Source organism: Rhineura floridana, chromosome 10 (genome assembly GCF_030035675.1).
Source record: "Rhineura floridana isolate rRhiFlo1 chromosome 10, rRhiFlo1.hap2, whole genome shotgun sequence".
In the NCBI taxonomy this organism is placed as follows: Eukaryota; Metazoa; Chordata; class Lepidosauria; order Squamata; family Rhineuridae; genus Rhineura; species Rhineura floridana.
The window spans coordinates 39141119-39161463 of record NC_084489.1 but is presented as its reverse complement, the minus strand read 5'-3'; the positions used below and the strand labels follow the sequence as shown (position 1 = coordinate 39161463).

The window sequence follows — 20345 nt, the reverse complement described above, 5'->3', positions numbered from 1 at the left end:
GGAAAACAAAATGGCAATGTTGTTTTAAATTGGAATATCTGTAGATTGTTTCTATAACATAGCCATTACTTTACTCTCTTCTGCAATATTTCCTTGAATGGCATCAAGTTTGGTGGAACGTTGACCATGAATCTTTTGTCTAAATAGACACTTCTTCACAAGTTTTTAATGATATGTGGATGTTTTATCCAGCTCAGACCACAATGCTGCCCAAAGAAGCTAGTTCGGCACAAGTCTTTTGAGATGACTAAACAGAAATGCAGGGCTGCCAAAAGACAGGTAAAAAGGCTTGGTTTCTTTCAGCCCCAGGGCCAGAAGGGGGCCCAGACCCTTAGCTTTCTTTTCTTTTCTTTAAAGCAACTTTCTAACTGTTCCAGAAAGAAAACTAGACAACAAAATATGAGCCACCTCCTCCATTCCCACAATTTCAGTGAAATGAGCACTCCTGCTGTTCCAAGTCCTTGCTCCTCCAGGTTTTTAGCCAATGAGTGAAGTCAGAGCTGTGATTGATAATTGGGCACCAGCAAATTAAAAGCTGCTATTTTCTCCTCTCTGGCTAGTGGCTTGTCTCTTTCTAACCTCGGTTTGATCATCAGGTGCTCCCTATGAGTTAGTTTTGCAGATCCTACTACACAGCAAATGTGTGTGGGTGTAAGGAGCAAGATAGGATATTCTCCATGGTAACTTTTTCCAGTATGCGCTCTCTTTTTCTCCCCCCCCCCTTTTTTTTTCTAGTGTTGTCAAAGAGGAAATGTGTAAATCTTCCTGGTCCCCTCTTTGTTGGTAGCTTTTCCTTATTGGATTTTTTTTATATATTCCCTCACTCCCTATGTCATTTATGGTGTCTGGGTTTCTCTCCTGCAAGTGCCGCTTTTGGGGGTGGGGAGGGGCCCTTTCTGCAGAGTTGTATTGTGCATGAATTTAAAATAAAATATGGCAATAAAAAGGCCCTGTGGGGGCAAGGCCCTATCCCGTATCCCCCACCTTCTCCATTTGTTCCTGGACACACCTGATATCCTGGGAAGCAAATGGAGCCCCATGTCCAACTCTGGGGTTCAGCAGGAGTTAGCACACACATAGCTAGTATTCTAAGTATGTGCAGCTTGACTGAACCAACTCTCAATCTAACCTACCTCACAGGGTCGTTGCAAAAATAAAAGTGGAAGGGAGGACCCAGGAAGAAAAGAGAAGTGCAAATAAATGCTTCCTGCTGGGAGGAAGGATGGGTTATAAATCAAATAATAAAGTCATATCACAGACCAAGCAGAGCGGAGGTGGGAACATGCATAAAGCCCCCCCCCCATTGCTTTAACAGCAATATTCCACAGTTCTGGTAGTTTATGACAAAATACTGACAACAAAAACAGCTTGTCAACACACACACAAATATTCTAAGCATGTGCAGCTTAAGTTGAACCAACTCTCAGCCTGCTCTACCTCACAGAGTTGCTGGAAAGGCTCCATACTCAGTCACTGGAGATATAAAAATATATACACCCCCTATAATATTTTATTGCCAAACCAGTTGGTCATTGCAGAACATTTAAAAAAACACCAGTATTCGTTTCCTACCAAATAACTGCAGTGATACCTAAGCCCTGTAATTACTTAAAAAATAAGATAGGATGATTGGAGTAGGACCTGGGAAACCAGGATTCAGATCCTCAGCCATGAAGCTCACCTAAGGATGGATGTGTGTGTGTTCATGTGTGTACATATACATACACATGTATTCAATGTGGGGGTGCAACTTTCCCCCCTTAAGACCAATCGGAATGGCTTTTCCCCTTTAAGACCAATAGGAATAGAACAGCTGCCCTGTCTAATGCTAAAGCAACTTGCCAGGTCTCTATAATTCACTGCATTTTTTATTTTATTTTTAAAAAAAGAGGTGCCAGCATTCAAATTTCCATGAAGTTCAAGCCTTTATCATAGAAGGCTGTGTTTCCCCTCTTCCTGATCTGGTATATGAGACACTTCTCACATATTCAGACACTACTCTCTTTAGATGACTGACAGAACTGATAATATTGAAAACTGTGTTACAAGTTCATTTCACATTGCTTAATTGTTGGTACAGACAACTTCTTGGTCACAATACTGCTTTAATTGATGCTTTGCTGGCTTTTGTTTTATGTTGGATTTTTATACTGCTGCATTGACTTGTTTCTGTTTTGTGTTTTATCATGTTGTTATATTGATTGTGTATTTTTATTGTTTTTATTATGTGTGTATGCTGCCTTGAGCTCTGTTTTTACCAGTGGAAGGGCAGAATATAAATCTTCTTTATAAATAAATATTCCATTTCAGCGTTGGAAACTAGATTTAAGGCTGAAAATGTAAGTTTTTTTTTTAAAGATTCCTCACATCCTCCTCCAGTGTTTGGTAGTAAATACTAGGCACAAAAACAAAACAACTGGACAATCCACCTATTAATATGCTTAATTTGCATAATTAGCAAATAATTTGCATGATATGTACAGATTTTTGGAGCCGGAATATAGCAGCCCTACCAAAACTACTGTTGCACATAAACTTTGGGGATGAAAAGCAACACTACCAACTGTAAGAATGAACTCGTTGTGGAGAATCAGTGCTGCATGTCTCCCATTGCCTTTGGCTCAGTTTATTCTTGGTGCAAACGTTTTGGTCTCTTTTTGTTATTTAATTCTATCTTATATTCCATTTTTTTTAATACATGTCGTTATATGATATGAATCTTAAGAGACAGGGTCAGATGTAAATAAATAAATGATTGATTGATTAATAATATGAATTTTGTATTTTGATTATATAATGTTACTCTGTTTTGGAAAAAATATTTTTGCATGTGTTATAGAAAGCTAGCTGTGAACATGATATTCAGAGAACTGCACCTAATTAAAATCATTTTGTACAATCTGCTTCCAGTGCTCTTGGAGATATTTATATACTGAGAACGTCTTTAGTTCACACATTGTCCCATGAAAGACAAATGAATGATTATTGCATTTGTACAGTAAAGCAACAACAGCCCAAAGTCTGTGATGGACTTTGCGGTAAGAGCTGAGAGAAAAGAGCAAGTACCACTGCGCCTTGTGAAAAGGTCAACAATTCTAACCACAGTTATATACAAATGTTACATGGATTCATGATAATGTGTGTTCCAGACTGCAGCCTGGGAGCTCCTGAATTCATCAGTGTTTACCAGCTGACCACACTTCTTATGGCAGCTTCTGCCTGTTATGCTTAATCAAGATGTGCCCATGTCTTGACTATTTATTGGAAGATTGGCAATATAGGAAACTGAGAGAACCCAAAATTTACATATTCACCCCTTCCTAACTCTTAACACACAAACCACTCTGCTGGCTGTCCTGAACATCACAAAGTTTTTCCTCATAAACACTCCTCGGAATCAATGGATATACGAACACAAGTTCACACTCTCTAAGAGCCTATTGTTGCCCATGTAATTCCAAAATCCTGTCTGGCAAGTTTGTCCTTTATTCTCAGTGTTTGTTTAATCTGAATGTGAGAATTGTTTTGGGTTTTTAACGGCAGCCTTAAGATTACAGGTATAACACAATGTCTGTTTGACTGGGCTATTGAGCAAAACTATTTCAGTTTATTGTTTAAAAACCTGGATAAAAACAGAAAAGAGCCTTTGATGTTAGAAATGTTAACACTTTGCTTAACTAATAAACAGTTACATAAAAAGAAAAATGTACAGAAAGAGAGTGCAGTTTTGCTGTTGTCCTTTCAATACGTCTTTAAAAGGCAGAACATGGTCAAATCATTGCATAACATGAACATACAAAGTTTTGTACTGAAACCCATCAAGCCTAGCATGATCTACTCTTGGGTGCCAACTGCTCTCTATGATCCTGGTAGGGGGGCTGCCACTTTCCCACAGGTGTAATCTTTCTGGGGCTGCATGCTGGCAGTGGATACATCCAGAGCCAAAAGTGTTCTGATCATAAGAACATTCACTAATAGCAAAAAAAACCCTTGTGGTTTAAGAACATATCTATAGCCAACAGATATTTCCATCAAGGGGAGTGCGAGGGGAAAGGCAGTTCTGATCATTTGTATGCTTATTGAGTTCAATGGGATTTACTCCTGTGCAATCATACTTAGATTAGGTAAAACTGATCATGGAGGAAGAGGAGGGGGAGGGAACAGGAGAGGGGAGGAGAAAGGGAAGGAGAGGGGAGGGGATTGGAAGGGGAGGGGGAAGGAGGGGCAAAAGAAGGGGGAGGGAAGGGGCAAAAGGGAGGGGATAGGAGGGAGGAGGATGGGAGGGCAGATCTGTTCATTTGCATGCTTTTCGAGTTCAAAGGGATTTACTCCTGTGCAATCATGCTTAGGACAGGTAAAACTGACCGGGGGGAGGGGGGAGGGGGGAGGGGAAATGGAGGGGATTGTGTGGGCAGGCACTGGGCAGAGGGAAAGTCCCTTTCCTTTCCAAAAGGAAAATATTGTGAACAGTATTGGTATTTTTCAGGGTTTCCCCCGTCTTTTTATTCTACAGCAGGCACATGTAGTCTCCCACCCAAATTTAAATCAAAGCTGTCCCTGGCCACATTCACACCAGACCTTTATTTCACTTCAGACAGTCATGGCTTCCCCTAAAGAATCCTGGGAAGTGTAGTGTGTGAAGGGTGATGAGAGTTGCTAGGAGAGGCCCTATTCCCCTCACAGAGCTACAATCTCCAGAAGAGGGCCACTCTGCCCACTGGAACTCTGTCAGGGGAATAGGAGTCTCCTAGCAACTCTTAGCACCCTTCACAAACTACACTCCCCAGGATTCTTTGGAGGAAGCCAGGATTGTCTAAAATTGAATACATGTCTGGCCTAGGTGTGACCCCTGATTAGCCAAGCCAAACAGCTGTGAATCTGGCTTTTAGAACACTGACAGTTGATTCTTACTGAGCATGCCCGACATAATAATAGACTTCAATGTTAAATGTCTTAAATTGATTAAAAATCATCCTGGCATTTTTTATTTATTTTTAAACTTCAGAAGATGAAGGTCAGAGTATGGGGCAAGGTCAGTAATAGGATTACAGGGACTCTGTGAATATGGCTGATTTTTAATTAATTTCAACAAATTACGAGACCACTGAGAGAAAAAAGTCCAACAGTGGTCTGGATTTTTTCTCTCTTGTGTTATACTTTGAACTCTTGATTCTCTCTGACTTTTTTGTGTATTGCCATGAAAACTTAGAGGGTTGCTAAGCAAGCTTTTCTGAGTTCAGGACTATAAGTTTTGTAAGGCATTGTAAGTTTTGAAATGAGCTTATGGAAAGCATCAGAATGGCATGTGAGTGGTATTTTCAATTTAACATTGCGGAATATGAAAAATCCTTGCTGGTTATAGTATACAGCCACTCTCGTGGCTGTATAATAACGCCAATGGCTCATCTAGTCCAGCATCTGTTCTCACAGGGGCTAACCAGAAGGAAGCCCATGGGAAGCCTGCAAGCAGGACCTGAGTGCCATAGCACCCTCTCCCTTAATTCCCAGAAACTGGTAGTCAGAGGCATACTGCTTTCAACAGTGGATGGAGAACATAGCCACTGTGGCTAGTAGCCATTGATAGCCTTATCCTCCATGACTTTGTCTAAACCTCTTTCAAAGCCATCCAAGTTGGTGACCATCACTATCTCTTTTGGGAGTGAATGCTGCAGTTTAATTATGCATTAGGTGAAGAAGTCTTAATCTGTATTTATTAATTTGAAATAAAGACCACTCTTCCTCATGTTCACCATGGCTATCTCAGATTAAAATTCCCAAGGCTACACAGGTCTACACAGAAGGATGCACCGATGGGTTTGATAGGGTTACTGTCAAATAGCTATGGAAGCAACCTTTTTAGTAGAACAATATATAGCTACTGTTCTGGAAAGCAAATTAAAGTAATGCCTTTCTGATTTTGTGTCCTCTACACACACACACACACACAAACATGTGCACAGGACAGAAGTATATCAATTGGTTCTCAGACAACTGGCAGTGGTGTGTGTGTGTCACTTTCTCCAAGTCATACAACCAAGAAACAAATCTCTGAAAATATATTATTTTTTATCAAATAAAATGTTGCTCCTTCCCATTATTCGGCTGGTCCTATTGTGGACTTCCCATCGGCATCTGGTTGGCCACAGTGAGAACAGGATGCTGGACTAGACGTGCCTTTGGCCTGATGCAGCAGGGCTCTTCTTATGCATTAATGTCCTGAGGAAATGAACTGGACCCTTTTGGGATGGAAGAATGGGGCAGCTTCAGAAGATGTGGGGGGCTACATAAAATGAGGTCAGAAGCTGCATGTGGCCCCTGGGCCTGCCCACATATGCTTTAACTTAGGTGGAGCAGCTGTATGAAGAATGAACCTGGAACTGCTGTGCACATGTAAGGCATATTATTATTATTAAGCTATGGCCCCTCACCTATAAGTCGTGCTAGCATTTCTCAATAGCTAAACTGCTTCCAGTGCAATGTCTCTTGGTGAGTTTCCACGTTCCTTTTGAAATTGCACACTACTGACATCCATTCCCAGTTACTAAGAAAGTTGTGTGGAACATGCATTAACAGGAAGAATGACTGATAGTGATATTATTCAATTGTATTCATAGCTGCACTTTGGAAACACTTCCACTCCATGCAGTTCTTGGAACAGAGGTTGCCTTGCCAGCTTCATAGAAATACATGTTATTTGTTAACCCTTCACAAAAGTAATTATTAGAGTTTGAGTAAGCACATGTCTGGATGGGAATACATTGCTTTAGTAATAAACTGCTGTTTTTTGCCGTACTTCCTATGTTCTGATACAGTGTATCTCTGTTCATTGCCATGATGAGGCAATGTTGTGGTCAGGAAATAGGAAATGGTTGAAGCTCACTGGGTGACCTTGGGCCAGTCACTGCCTCTCGGCCTCTTGAAAACCCTATTCATAGGGTTGCCATAAGTCGGAATCGACTTGAGGGCAGTACCTCTACATCTATCTACATCTTGATTTCCCCCCACCCCATTTAATTTTTTTATTTAATAGTTTGTTTTATTCCCAGATAAAAACCCTCACGCAGTGGATAACAGCATACTTCAAATGAATAGTAAAGAATGAAACCATAAAAACAATAAATAATATTCAATACATTAATCATTAAAATAAGAAATAAGATAGCAACAACAGATAAAACCTCAGTTACGAGCACAGCACACTAACAGTACCCTAAACCAGAATGGAATAAGCAAGCCTTAAAGTCCTCCTAAAGGCCAGCAAAGAGGGCACCATATTTACTTCCTGGGAAAGGTTATTCCAAAGATGTGGAGCCACCACAGAAAAGGCCCTATCCTCGGTGCTTGCTAATCTCACACTTCTTACCGGTGGGCCAGAGAGCAGGGCCTCAGATGCTGATTTTAAAAATTGGCAGGTAGTCCTTCAGATAACCTTGTTCCAATCCATTTACAGCTTTGAAGGTTATTACCAGCACCTTAAATAGGGCACAGAAATGGATGCTGGTTTATATGTAGCTTCCAACACAGAGACTAACAAACACACCTAATGCAGTCTGAAGCATGAGCAGACTGCAGCAAGGCTGTTTCTGGTTGGAAGAAGAAACAAAAAAAATAGTGTGGGGTTCAAAAGTAGCTGGATGCTTCCACATCAGGCTCTGGAATCAAATGTGGCCTTTTCCCAGACCTTTCTATCTGGCCCTTGGGGCTATCCTCAGACTACACCCCTCCCTCGCCACACCTTCTTTACTCAGACCACACCCCTCACAGGCTTTGCTTCACATCTTCCTTGAATGTTTTGCCTGGGTGGAATGTGCCTTTGAACTCTGACTCTTGCTTTCCTGGATAAAGGATAGAGAGGAGTGTGTGTGTAGAAACTAGATTTCAGTACAAAGGTGAATTATTCATCGCTTTGCACACTTTTGCCTCTGGCCCCACCAACACTGGCATGTGGCCCTTGGAAAGTTGCCCAGAAGGGAATGCAGCCCTTGGGCTGAAAAAAGGTTCCTCACCCCTGCGCTACACAGTCAGGGGTTTTCCTCAATCAGCTCAAAGTAGAATCAACTGTAGATGGATTCAGGCACAAAAGTATTTTTCATGCTAACGTTCTGCAATTCCCATCCACACTGCAAGGTCTTAAGTGGCAAGCATAAAACTACTGGGCATATCCAGTACACTAAAGCTGGCCAGTAAATCCACCACTCCCCCCCCTTATTTGCAAAGATATGTGACAAAGGACCACGTAGTTCTGTGCAAGGTTTTTAAAAAAATAAAAAAATATGTATTGCAAAAGGTTGCCATTTTTGTACATTTGTGATTTAACATTAAAAAATAAGACATGCTATTGAACTTTGTTGCAAAACCATGATGACGAGGAGGAGGAGGAGGAGGAGGAATCATACCGAAAGAAAGGTAATGATAGCATAGGCAGCTATTACAACATGGAAGCAGAAAGGTGTGGGAAAGATCTGGTCACCAATCACATCACAACCTTTAGACTGGGGTAGCCTACGTAGTGCCCTCCAGATGTTATTGGACTATAACTCCCTTCAGCCCCAGCTGCTATGGCTTACATCAGCCTTTCCCAACCTTTGAGTCCCCAGATTGTGCTGGACTACAGTTCTCATAATTCTTGACCATTGGCCATGATGGCTGGGGCTGTAGAGTACCACAGTTAGTTGGGACTCCTGAGCTGAATGGAGATGTCGGACCTGAGTTGGATGAGGCTGCACTCCTCTTGAGGAATCAAAAATACAGCTTGGGGTTCTCCTGACACTGACCTCAGGGTCACCCCTTCTGAGGGCATGCATCCTGCAAAATTTCAGGATAACTGCAATGGTTTCCCTACGAGGGCAGCTGTTCCAATTTTAAGGTGTATAAAAAAGGAATCACTTCATCTCCCCTAGTGTTCGTGAGTAACTTGTCTGAAAATTGCAGACATGAAGAGGTGCCTCTAAATAAGAAACCTGCAAAATTGTAGACAATTAGGTCCAGGAGCTTTTGTTCTAGGTATCTTTAAAGTTGATTCTGGAATGGGAAGAACTGAAAGAAAATTGCTTTCTATGGGTACTGTTGTGCTGGTTTCCAGTATGTCTCCACCTCTGCTTTCTGAAAATGGGGACACATGACACTAGTCAAACAGTGTCCCTTTTTACTCTAAAACCTGGTCAGATCAGCTCGAGTCTGGTGTCTGTTTCTTAATTCACCTTCAGACAGATTTTGCAACTGATTGATAGATCAACCCATTGCCCCTTCAGGTGTGGCCAATGAAAACACTTTGTTACAGGCTCAGGCAGAGACAGTGATTGGCCCAACACTTTGCTGTGGGTGGTTCTGAAGTCAGCAGTGGGGAAGGGAGGTGTGTCCAGCCGAGGGCAGAGTTGCTTAAAAAAGCAGCCAGAACAACCATTTTTCGCTGCTTTGAAGCGACTAGTGTGCCCACAGCCTATGTAAAATAATTCCCTCTGATTACAAACTATACCTGTCAGTCATGAAGAAGCCTTCCCAACCCCCTCCTGATCCTTAACAAAGAGACATAAGTTTTGCTCTTGCAAAGCTGCTCCTTCCTCCAAAGCAGTACATTGAGATTGGAGGGCACTGATAAAATCATTCTCCCTAGCTGGTTACAAGTTAGCCCTGTCATTCTCCCTAGCTGGTTACAAGTTAGACCTCCTCACTCCTGATCCCTGGTGTTTTCCTTAAGCTACAGACCTAAATTTCAATTTTTCAAAGCTGCTCCTTCCCCCCCCCCTTAGTATTTTCTTGGTAAGCTTAGAGTTATAGTCTCACTGAGTAGATGTTTGTCTGCAGCAAAAAACAAAACAAAACAAAAAAACCCCACACAGTTAAGGACTGGTAGGCTGAGGTAACATGAACCAACTAAAGGGTCCCTGCTTTGACTTGTGTAGCCTTGGACAGAGCCTGTTCCACCTCAGGCAAGTCCAAAATCCACCCTCACCCCAGACATCCTGCTTTGATTTGGAATTCGGGTTGCCAGGTCCATGGCCTGAGACTGATCCTGTATCTTTAGGAGAAGAGGTCAGCCAAGTGCAGGTGTTCTTGCAACTCTGTGATGGGGAAAACCACAAGGTGGAATTCTCCCTTCCCCCACACAACTTTTAAAGATACAGAAGACCTCTTGGAGGCCAGGCCTGGCAACCAAGAGGTCTTCTGTATCTTTAAAAGTTGTGCAGGGGAAAGGAGAATCCCACCTTGTGGTTTTCTCATTACAGTGTTGCAAGAACACCTACACTTGGCTGACCTTCTCTTCTCCTAAAGATACAGGATCAGTCTCAGGCCATGGACCTGGCAACCCTACCTGGACCCGATTTATATCAGACCCATTTGGTGAGTATCAGAGAGAAGACTTTGTCTGCAGAAGTACCTAAACTGTGGAATTTTTCCCTGGGGAAATCCAGCAAGCACACTGCTGGAGATAAAGAAAAGTGAGCTTCTTTAAAGGAAGCTTATGTGCCATTATTGATCTTCTCACTCTGAAATATCTGATGAACATCCAAGGAACCTGAGAGTTCCTCAGACAATCATACCCAGAAAACCATTTGCTTTTTCCATCAGATAATTGGAACAGTGATCACAAGGCTCTTCAGCCCTCTAGCCAGCCTTCCTTGTTACATGGGGCAGTCATGTTTCTTGGTGGGATATTTGGGGGGTTAGAGGCACATAGCAACAGCTAATCCACCACCACCCCAACTGGTAGAGAGGATGTGAGGATCAGACTAGGGGAAGGCAAAGGCAGTGATATTTCACCACTCCTTTTCCACCTAGAGAGTGTGTTAACTTAGATGAATGAAGTTTAATCATGTTTGTTAACTCCTCCTTGAGAGTCCTGCTTCTAGTCTGGTTCCTAACCTTAAGAGTTTCCTTCCTGTTGGACAATCAAGGAAGAACCTTTTAATTGGTTGTGATATAAAGGACTAACTAAGCAATTGGAAACTAATTGTGGAAAGGTATTGGATTCTTGTTTTTGTTTTTTTACTGATTGGTAAATTGATTTTTCTGCCCAGAATAAGGATGGGGTTCGCTCTTTGGTTCTGGTCTGTGTTTTGGTTTTTGCAACTGGCTTGTGGTGTTGATCTGCAACATTTTCCCCTTGATTTTTTTTTTTTTGCTATATTGTAATAGCTAATGAGAATTACTAATGCTGTTGGCAATGGTCTCTTGGGTTTTCTATTTAAATTTAAATTAGGCAGATCATCACCTGTTAATTCTGCCTCTTGCCTCAGGTTACTGCAGTGCTGACCAAATATGTTAATGGCGATTATCACCTGGTGCAAGCATTAGTCAAACACAGTCTGAAGACATACAGGATTTACAGATTCTGACAGAATTGGGTAACAAATCCAAAATGCCAAAATTCACCCTCATCTCTAGTCCAGAAACCATGAAAAGGCCCCATGCTGAGCTGCACATATTGGGAAAAATCAGAAATTAAGCCTGAGTTACAACATAGGTGGCCAGGCAGGTAGCTAACTGAAGTGTACATAGCAATATTTTTGTTCCTGTAGGGCTGTTTTCATCCTTTACCATCAAGTACTCAAGAAAAAGGAGAAGAAATAGCCATTATCTAAAAGACTGTCTTCTTCCCTACAGACCTTCTTTAGTATTGAGATGAACAGAGTTGGCCCTTTTGATAGTTCCACCATGCTCACAAGCTCAGAGAGTGGCGGCTGGGAGAGGGCATTCGCTATGGCAACCCCTAAGTTGTGGAACTCCCTGCCCACAGAGGTGTGTCTGGATACTTTTCAGCAGAAGTGCGTCACTGTACACTTTTCTAAAGGGCGGTCAGGTGGGGCACTGGCCCGAGGGCCCCTCTGCTCCCCTTGTACGATCTGCAGTGGCAGACGTGGATCACAGGACAGGAGTTTCTGAGCCGCCTGCCATCCCACTGCTTCACCTACCTTTCTCTCTGCTGTTTTTTGCAGCTGCGCGCATTGTGCATGCAAATTTGCCTTCAATCAAGTTCTTGGTTGATGGCAGCAATGCATGCGCGTGCGTGCGATCAACCAAGATGGTGGCAGAGGCTTCAGCCCCTTAGGGAAACCTCGGCCGACATCTTGATTGATGGCAAACCTGTGCGTGCAGTGCGCTCAGCCGCAAAAAACAGCAGAGAGAAAGGTAGATGAAGCTGGGGGATGGTGGGTGGCTCAGAAGCTCCCGTCCTGCGTTTCGTGGCTGCTGCTGCGGATCACAGAAGGGAAGCGAAGGGGCCCGGGGAAGGCTGGTGCCCAAGGGCCCCGGCATGCCTGGGGCCGGCCCCGATTGTGAGTATAGTAAGTGCTTTTTAAAGCACTTATAGTGATCTGAAAAAATGCTTACCCTAAGTTACCTTTTACACTTTGAAAAGGGTAAGTGAAGGTAGCCATTTTTTCAGATCACTTCAAGTTATCTCTTTATTTCACCCTTTAGCAATAAGCACCCTCATCATAATAACTGCAGAATAAATAATCTTACTTCTTACTGCAGGTAAACAAACATACTTCTTTATTGTTGGCAGGGCAGAGAACATACAAGAAACTGAGAAGCAGAGCAAAGGAAAGGCCAATATTTAACTTCAACCAAGGGTCATGATACTATACAGGCGGGGGGCGGGGTTTGGATCACTTAAGATCATGAAAAATCCACCCTTAGAGAGTCTTGAGCAAGCAGGCTTTTGGGGGCTCTTCCAGATGCGGCTTTTATTTTGCACTCACCCTGCCTTATTCACTAATTTTTTCAGAGCATCCTATTCTTAAATTGTTCCTGTTCTTAAAGCAAGCTATCATTCTTGAAATGGAGGTTGTCATTGTCTATCATGTCACATATTAAGAAGAAGGCAATTTCCCCAAAATAAATCTTGGGGTGGGGGGTGAAGCACAACTGTTGGGGAGAGTGCCCCCATTTGACTCTCTCCCCGTCGAAGGCTCTTGCAATCCACAAAAATGAGTAATTTCATGTACAATCACATTGGTTTCTCCTATCCAATGGTTTTTGTATATTCTCATCACCTTTTTCTCAGCTTAATGCACCTGGATATTGCTCTGGCTGGGTCTGAAGGAGTACCCCAAATTTTGTTTAAAAGTGTGGGGAGGGGGAGAAAACCCTTATTGCTGACACAGATAGATATTAATCTCTTGAAGGAAACAGGGTCTTTTCCAAACCAAGATCAACTTACTTCAGTTACAACAATCCATGTAGTGATGAAGTGAACTAAGAAGGCAGGTGACTTAAATTGACATTGACCTTCCCATCATTCCAAGAGTAATATTTTTATTATGATAAAATGTTCTTTTAATAAAATGTATCCAGTGAAGTAGGCCAGGAGTTTTTACTTCCATTACTTATGCCTGCCCTTTTGTCCCACCTATTTTAATACTTTCTTGCCTTATATTTATTTAAAGTAACAAGGCATGCTTACCAAACCCCTCCCACCTCCCCCCTTTTTTACTTTCTGCCTATTTTGCATGCAACAGAAGTGAGAGACTGTTGTTTCAAAAATTGCCTACCTTCAAGTCTATTTTCCAGAAAAAAAAATGCTCGTCAATTTTAAATACAAAATATGGTTATGTGGAATATAGGAAGCTGCCTCATACCAAGTCAGAATATGGATCCATCTGATTCCTTCTTGTCTACCTTGACTCACAGCAGCTCCCCAGAGTTTTAGAGAGGAGTCTTTCCCAGACCTACCTAAAGATGCCAGGAACAGAACTCAGACAGGTACCCTGCTAGTAAGCAGCAATCCCTCTCCAATGTATGTCAGGCCATTTCCACACAAGTGTCTGAAGTCCACCTTCTCTGTCAAGGATGGGGAACCTCAGGCCTGCGAGTGAAATGCGGCCCTCCAGGCCTCTTAACCTGGCCCTCAGAACTTTCCCCAGGGCACACACCCTCCTGAGCCATGCCTCACACCAGCCCTGCTTTGCACCCTCCATGAATGATTTTGCCAAGCTGAAATGTGTCCTCAAACTCTGATAATGCTTCTCGCTTGCATGGATGGAGGACAGACAGGAGCATCTGAGTGGAAACTAGCCTACTGTAGAAACAAAGGTAAAAACAACGGTAACATTCCAATTTCTTCCTCCACCTGCTTTTGCCTCTGGCCCTGCCCATCAGTGGGATGTGGCCATTAGGAGGTAGCCCAGAAGAGAATTTGGCTCTGGAGCTGAAAAAGTTTCTCCAGTCCTGCTCTGCGCCATCATTGCACTTTGGATGTTTGTGAACAACACAGATAGGAGACTGGATCATACTGCGTACCCACTCCAAGGCATACAAGGACATCTAAGAGCCAGTGTGGTGTAGTGGTTAAGGTGTTGGACTATGACCTGGGAGACCAGGATTTGAATCCCCACATAGCCATGAAGCTCACTGGGTGACCTTGGGCCAGTCACTGCCTCTCAGCCTCATGAAAACCCTATTCATAGGGTCACCATACGTCGGAATCGACTTGAAGGCAGTACATTGACATTGATTGAAAGCTGTTTTATACTGGGTGGTGGTGGGGTGGTACGTTTGAAAGGGCAGGAACTCATTGTGACAGCCCCCATAACCACATGGCCAAGGTGAGCAGCAATACATTGCATAATACCCCATTTTTAAGGATCAATGGAGAGTCATAGAATACTGAGGTGGCAGAGGGTAGTATAATATTGGCATATTGGAATTTGGCCTCAGTTCACAACCTTGAACTTCCATGTGGCATGACTGCAATCCTATGCATAGTTGTTTTGGCATTAAGTGATATATAAATTAATGCATTGATTTAGATTTAGAGGAAGCCCTACTGAACTGAGTGGAGCCTGCTTCCATCTGCATAGGTTCAACTTGTAAATCATTAAGAGTATCAACAAAAGATCTTCAGCCAACTGAAACTTTAGCTTTTAATTAGAAACACAAGCAATCTTGCAAAAACGCATCACACTAGAATGAAGTAGGAACCCCATCAAACGAAAGAATTATGCAACTTCTGCTTGATTATTTTTCTTATTCTCTGATTTCCTCTGTGTTCATCTGTCACAATTTGTTGTTGTTATGTGCCTTCAAGTCGACTATGACTTATGGTGACTCTATGAATCAGAAATCTCCAACAGCATCTGTTGTGAACCACCCTGTTCAGATCTTGGTAGGATACAGCTGAAATACAAATATTTGTTTGAGCAGTGTTATACTTTAGTGCACAAGTTAGGGGGGAAAGAAAATAAAGACACCATTTGCAGCAACATAAAAAAGGCCAGCAGAATGGAGAACAACCAGAAGTTGCTTGTCAGCCTACAGGAAATAAAATGAACGAAGGAAGAAGGAGGGAGTGGGTGTGCAGAGGGGAACAATTGACACACCCACCTACAAGCATCAGAGCAAAGCATCTGCAAAAGCTAGAGAAAGGGAGTGAAAACTTTTTCTTCCCTTTTTGTATTATTAGTGGATTGGATTAATACAGGTTGACAGGGGAAAACTGTGTGATAGCTTCTATTTGCCAGTAATGTCATGTGAACCATGCACATTTAAATGAGATGTGAGTAGCACCAAACACATAGTAAACCATCATGTAGATGAGCCCTCAGATGTCCTGCAATATTAGGTTGCCAGGTCTCTGGTTTTCGTCTGGAGACTCTGTTTTTTGGGGTCCTTTCCGGGTCTCTGGGTGAGTCACCCCAATCTCTGGACTCTTAGATTTCATTTTTTAAAAATTAAGTTCCTATGTGATCTGGTTCAAGAGATATACACCAAAGAATCAGCTGCCACCTCCAGCAACTTCTTTTAAATGAGCTCATAGCTAGCTGCTCTACTGTGCCCTTTCAGGTTTGTAGCCAATACGTGAAGTCAGGGTAGTGATTGACAAGGGATTTGCTGACCTCAAGGCAATAGCTAGAATAATTCTGGAAGAATAATTCATTTCTGGGTTTCCTTCTCACACTACATATGCCTGGCTATTGGTTGGTGGGACACTTTGGCACAAGGCATCTTGTCTCCCCAAACAATCTCACGCAAACATTGTGAAACTGATTGTGGATACTGCACTGCCCACACTGATCCCCACAATTAGTCCTATCAAAATTGTGGAATTCCTTTCCCACTGAGGTGCATCTGGCCCTGTCATTATGTAGTTTCCATTGCATGCTGAAGATGCACCTCTTTACCCTGGCCTTTGAAACCTGAAGTATATCTTTTTAGGATTCACTGTATTCTTTTGATTGTATTTGTTTTAAATTTTTAAAGTGCTGTAACCTGCCCTGAGACCTTGTGGTGAAGGGTGGGTAAGAAAACAAATCCATCATCATCATCATCATCATCTGTCATATGAATGGGCAAGGAGTTGGCTCAGCTGCTGATCATAGAAAGACAACTCAATCATTGTCTTCAGTATATAGGACTAAGTATACATATTTGGTACATTCTAAATTCATTACATGCCCAATTGCTATTGCTCACTGGATGTCATACAGGAGAATGTTAAAACCAAATAAAAATTGCAAAGACCAGCAACATATAATATGAAAGCAGCAATAAACAATTATAAAAGGGAGGTAATCAAAGCATATCAAGCAGGAACTTACAAGTTAAAAATAAAGCACATTAAAAGAGAGGAAATCCAGGAAGTTTTTAAAGCAGCAGATTTTAAAAGCTTAGAAGAATAAAAAGGGTTTTGCATGGTGCCAAAAAAGGATTAAATTAGGTGCCAGGGGAGCCTCTATGGGGAGAGTGTTCCACAGGCAAGGGGGCACTACAAAGAAGGCCCTTTCTCTTGTAGCCACCCATCATATTTCAGCTAGTGGAAGAACATGGAGAAGGGACTCCACTGATGATGTTAGTACATGGGCAGGTACATTTGGGAAGAGCTGATCCTCAAACGCTGTGGTTCCAAGCTGTGAAGGGTTTTAAAGGTTTAAACCAGCACTTTGAATTAGGCCCAGACGTTGACTAGGAACCAGTGAAGATGATAAAGTACTGAAATATGATACTAATTTCACCCAGTCCCAGTTAGATGTTCACTGTATGAAAGAAAAATGGTAGCACCCATCCCAGGGGAATTAGCAGCTTGGGTAGATTTTTGTTATAACCACAGCACAGGGGAAAGGGTTAAGCCCCCACCCCTTTCTTGCATGTTTTAGTTCTGATCCTGATCACACACACGTTCTCCAGGGCTGTAATTTGAAAAATCAAAACATATCAAATGCATACATTCATTTAATCATAATCCTGAGCATATATTTACTAGGGAGTAAGTGGCCCTGAACTCAGTGGGTCTTATTGTTGAGTTAAACGTGGATAGGATTGGGCTGTAAAGGGGGGAGATATGAATGGTGCATTCCCTTCTTCATAGGATGGATGCTGCCTTATACCAGGCAATGCTACTTGTCCATCTAAACCAAACTGGTAGCACCATGCCAGAGTCCCTGGCAGAGGGCTTTCACATCTCAAATGACCTGATCCTTTAAAAACAACAACACTGGAGATGCAAGAGATTGAGTTTGGGATTTCAAGTTATGGAATTTCAAGGTACACTTGAGATTGCAAAGCATAGCTTCTACCATCAAGTTATGGTCCCTCCCTAAATAGCCCCCTTTGACCTTTCAGTCCTTTGTACCGACCTGCCCTTTGAAGCATCATCTTCTCTCTTAGCATTGACAAAGGGCTCAGTCGAAAATGTGTGCGCCTGTGCTTTCCAGGCTTCTGGACATGTGTTGCGCTAAAGTGCTTGAGCCACCAAAAGCACTATTATCTCTTTGCAAGCTGGCGCAGGTTCATGAACATAGTTCTGCACTACTTCATATCTGCAAGTCTATTCTCATCAGACCAGAGGTAGCCAATGCAGTGCCTCCAGATGTTGGTGGACTACAACTCCCATCATCCTTGACCAGTGACCTTGCTGACCCGGGTTGATGGCAGTTGCAGTTCAATATCTAGAAGGCACCATGTTGGCTAAACTTGCATCAAACCATTTTGGAAAGTACTTCAGTGTCTAGGATGAAGGATTTTACAGGGTGCCTTTTTACAACATCACATTTCCTGTTCATGTTAATATTATCAGTATTGTGTTTAATTTATTTAAGAACGATTGTACTGTGGATTGCCATTCTATAATATAATGTGACAAGCCATCAATGTTTTTTTTTTAATCCTGCAAATCAGATGGTTTTTTCTCTTGCTGCTATGCACGTTCCACTTCCATTAGATGGCAGCATTGCTAGCATTATCGTGCACATGACAATCACTCAGTGTTCAAGGCAAAGGGTGTGTAATGTTGTGAACTTAAGTGTGCTCTGCACTGGAAATCAAAATGGATGTTCACATGTTACATTCAACTAATATATAATCTATGTACCTGTGTACACAAACAGTTGAGCAGTACACTTGTACAATGATTCACATGCAATGTACAAGTGTGCAGTATGTGTACCTGTGTACACAGTAGGTGAACTATACAAATCAACATGTATACAGTATTCTTTCACACAAACACTTGTACATGTGTAGAGAGACAGCTTCTACCTGTGCTCAATGTAACATGTGAACAAGCCTAAAGTGGCCCCCAGATATAGACCAGAGGGTTCATGACGTGTTGGTACAGGAAGCCCATGAACAGATGTCATGGAGCAAGCAAAACTGTGAGGATAAAGTCACAGAAGGTTAGGGCAACTTAGAATTAAGGGTGGTATTCAACACTAGGCCTATTAAGGGTAGACCACTGAAGTTAATGGACATGACTTACTATACAGTCTTATGCACATGCTACTCAGAAGCGAGTCCCACCGTGTTCAGTGAGGTTTCCTCCTCAGTAAGTATGTTTGCACACTAACTCAGGTTCATTTATTTCAATAGATCTACTCTGAGTAGGACTTAGTTGAATACAACCCTAAATACCAACTGTGAAGGATAACAATAAATTGATTATATGGCATGTTTTTATTACCTATTTTGAGTGTGTGTGTGTATAATATATATATATATATATATATATATATAAAAGTGTGTATGCACATGCACATACACTCAGTGGTAGAGCATCTACTTTGCATGCAGAAGGTCCTAGGTTCAATTCCTGGCATCTCTAGATAGGGCTAGGAATGTCCTCAGTCTGAAATACTGAAGACTTGCTGCCAGTCAGTGTAGACAATATTGAGCTAATAGCCTGACTTGGTATAACAGCTTCCCATGTTTCTAACCTTTCCAGACCAAGAATCAACCCCAACCTGCAAGATGGGTCCCAGGTTTACTTTTTTTAAAAAGATGTAATCTCTTTTTTCTCCCTCTTTTCTTCTTCACTCTCCAACTTTTTTAGGGCATATTTATACAGGAGACAGATTGGAAATGGTAGCTCCATCTCCTTGGGGAACTCTGTGAGTTATTGTACTATTTCAGAGGTGCTAATCTTTAAGAGGATTCTTAGCACCCCAGCCAAACTACAACTACAAATTATCTTGATTTTATAAGGAATGGAATTTTGAGGCTTTCACAGAGAAAATGATACACCTTATCTGTCAAACATCTTCCGTGACTCTCGGCATTTCTAGGTTGGGTGGTGTTGGGCAGGAACCATGACTGCTAAACTCATATAGAATAGGTATACATTTGCAGTGTGTAGGCAATCTCCCCCCCTCCCATTTTAAAACAAATGTTATGGTGAGTGCCACTGATACAACCCAACTTGACTGTGCAATTCCTATTGCGTTCAGTGGGGCTTAGTTCTAGGTGAGTGGGGTTAGGTTTGCAGCCTAAATCAAGATTGACACTAGTCCCTTATGGTTCCCAGTCCACTACTTGATGATCAGACTAGTGGTGCAGCAAAACCTGCATTGGGTAAACGCACCAATTTTGGGCTCACTGATTGTTTCAGGCATGGCTTGTGCCATGTGTCCCTGGAGTTGTCCTCTGATCTACTGTGGCATTAGAGATAGGAATGCAATTTGCAGAGTCATACATGCTAGAAAGGAGGCAAAGAGATAGACAGGTCGAAGAGGACCACGACCATGTAGCAGCAGCTGAACTTCACTGTGTACAGCTCTGCCCAGCCCACCTCAAAAACAACAATGAAGAGAGATGGAGAAAGGACTGAAATACCTTATGTATAAGGAACAGCTACAATATTTGGAACTTTTTAGAGAAAAGGCCACTGATGGGAGATATGATAAGAGGTTTATAAAATTGTGCATGGTGTGAAGAAAGTGGATACACATTTTTTTAAAAACAACCCATATTTAATATATTACATTCTTAATTTATGGAATTCACTGCCACAAGGTGAACACAAGTGGAGCCTGCTGGATCAGGCCAGTGGCCCATCTAGTCCATCATCCTGTTTACACAGTGGCCTTCCAGATGCTCAAGGGAAAGTACAGGGATGGGCAGCTAGATGGTTT

The 20345-nt window shown here is 42.2% G+C and overlaps 1 protein-coding gene across 1 annotated transcript in view; it reads left to right on the top strand.

Moving 5' to 3' along the window:
• Positions 1–13979: 13979 nt before the first annotated feature.
• NFE2L3 (NFE2 like bZIP transcription factor 3) overlaps positions 13980–20345 on the top strand; it is a 47250-nt gene continuing 40884 nt past the window's right edge. Inside the window, exon 1 of the mRNA XM_061585675.1 lies at positions 13980–14037. Coding sequence (XP_061441659.1) covers positions 13980–14037 — 58 coding nt within the window. The remainder of the gene's footprint in view (positions 14038–20345) is intronic.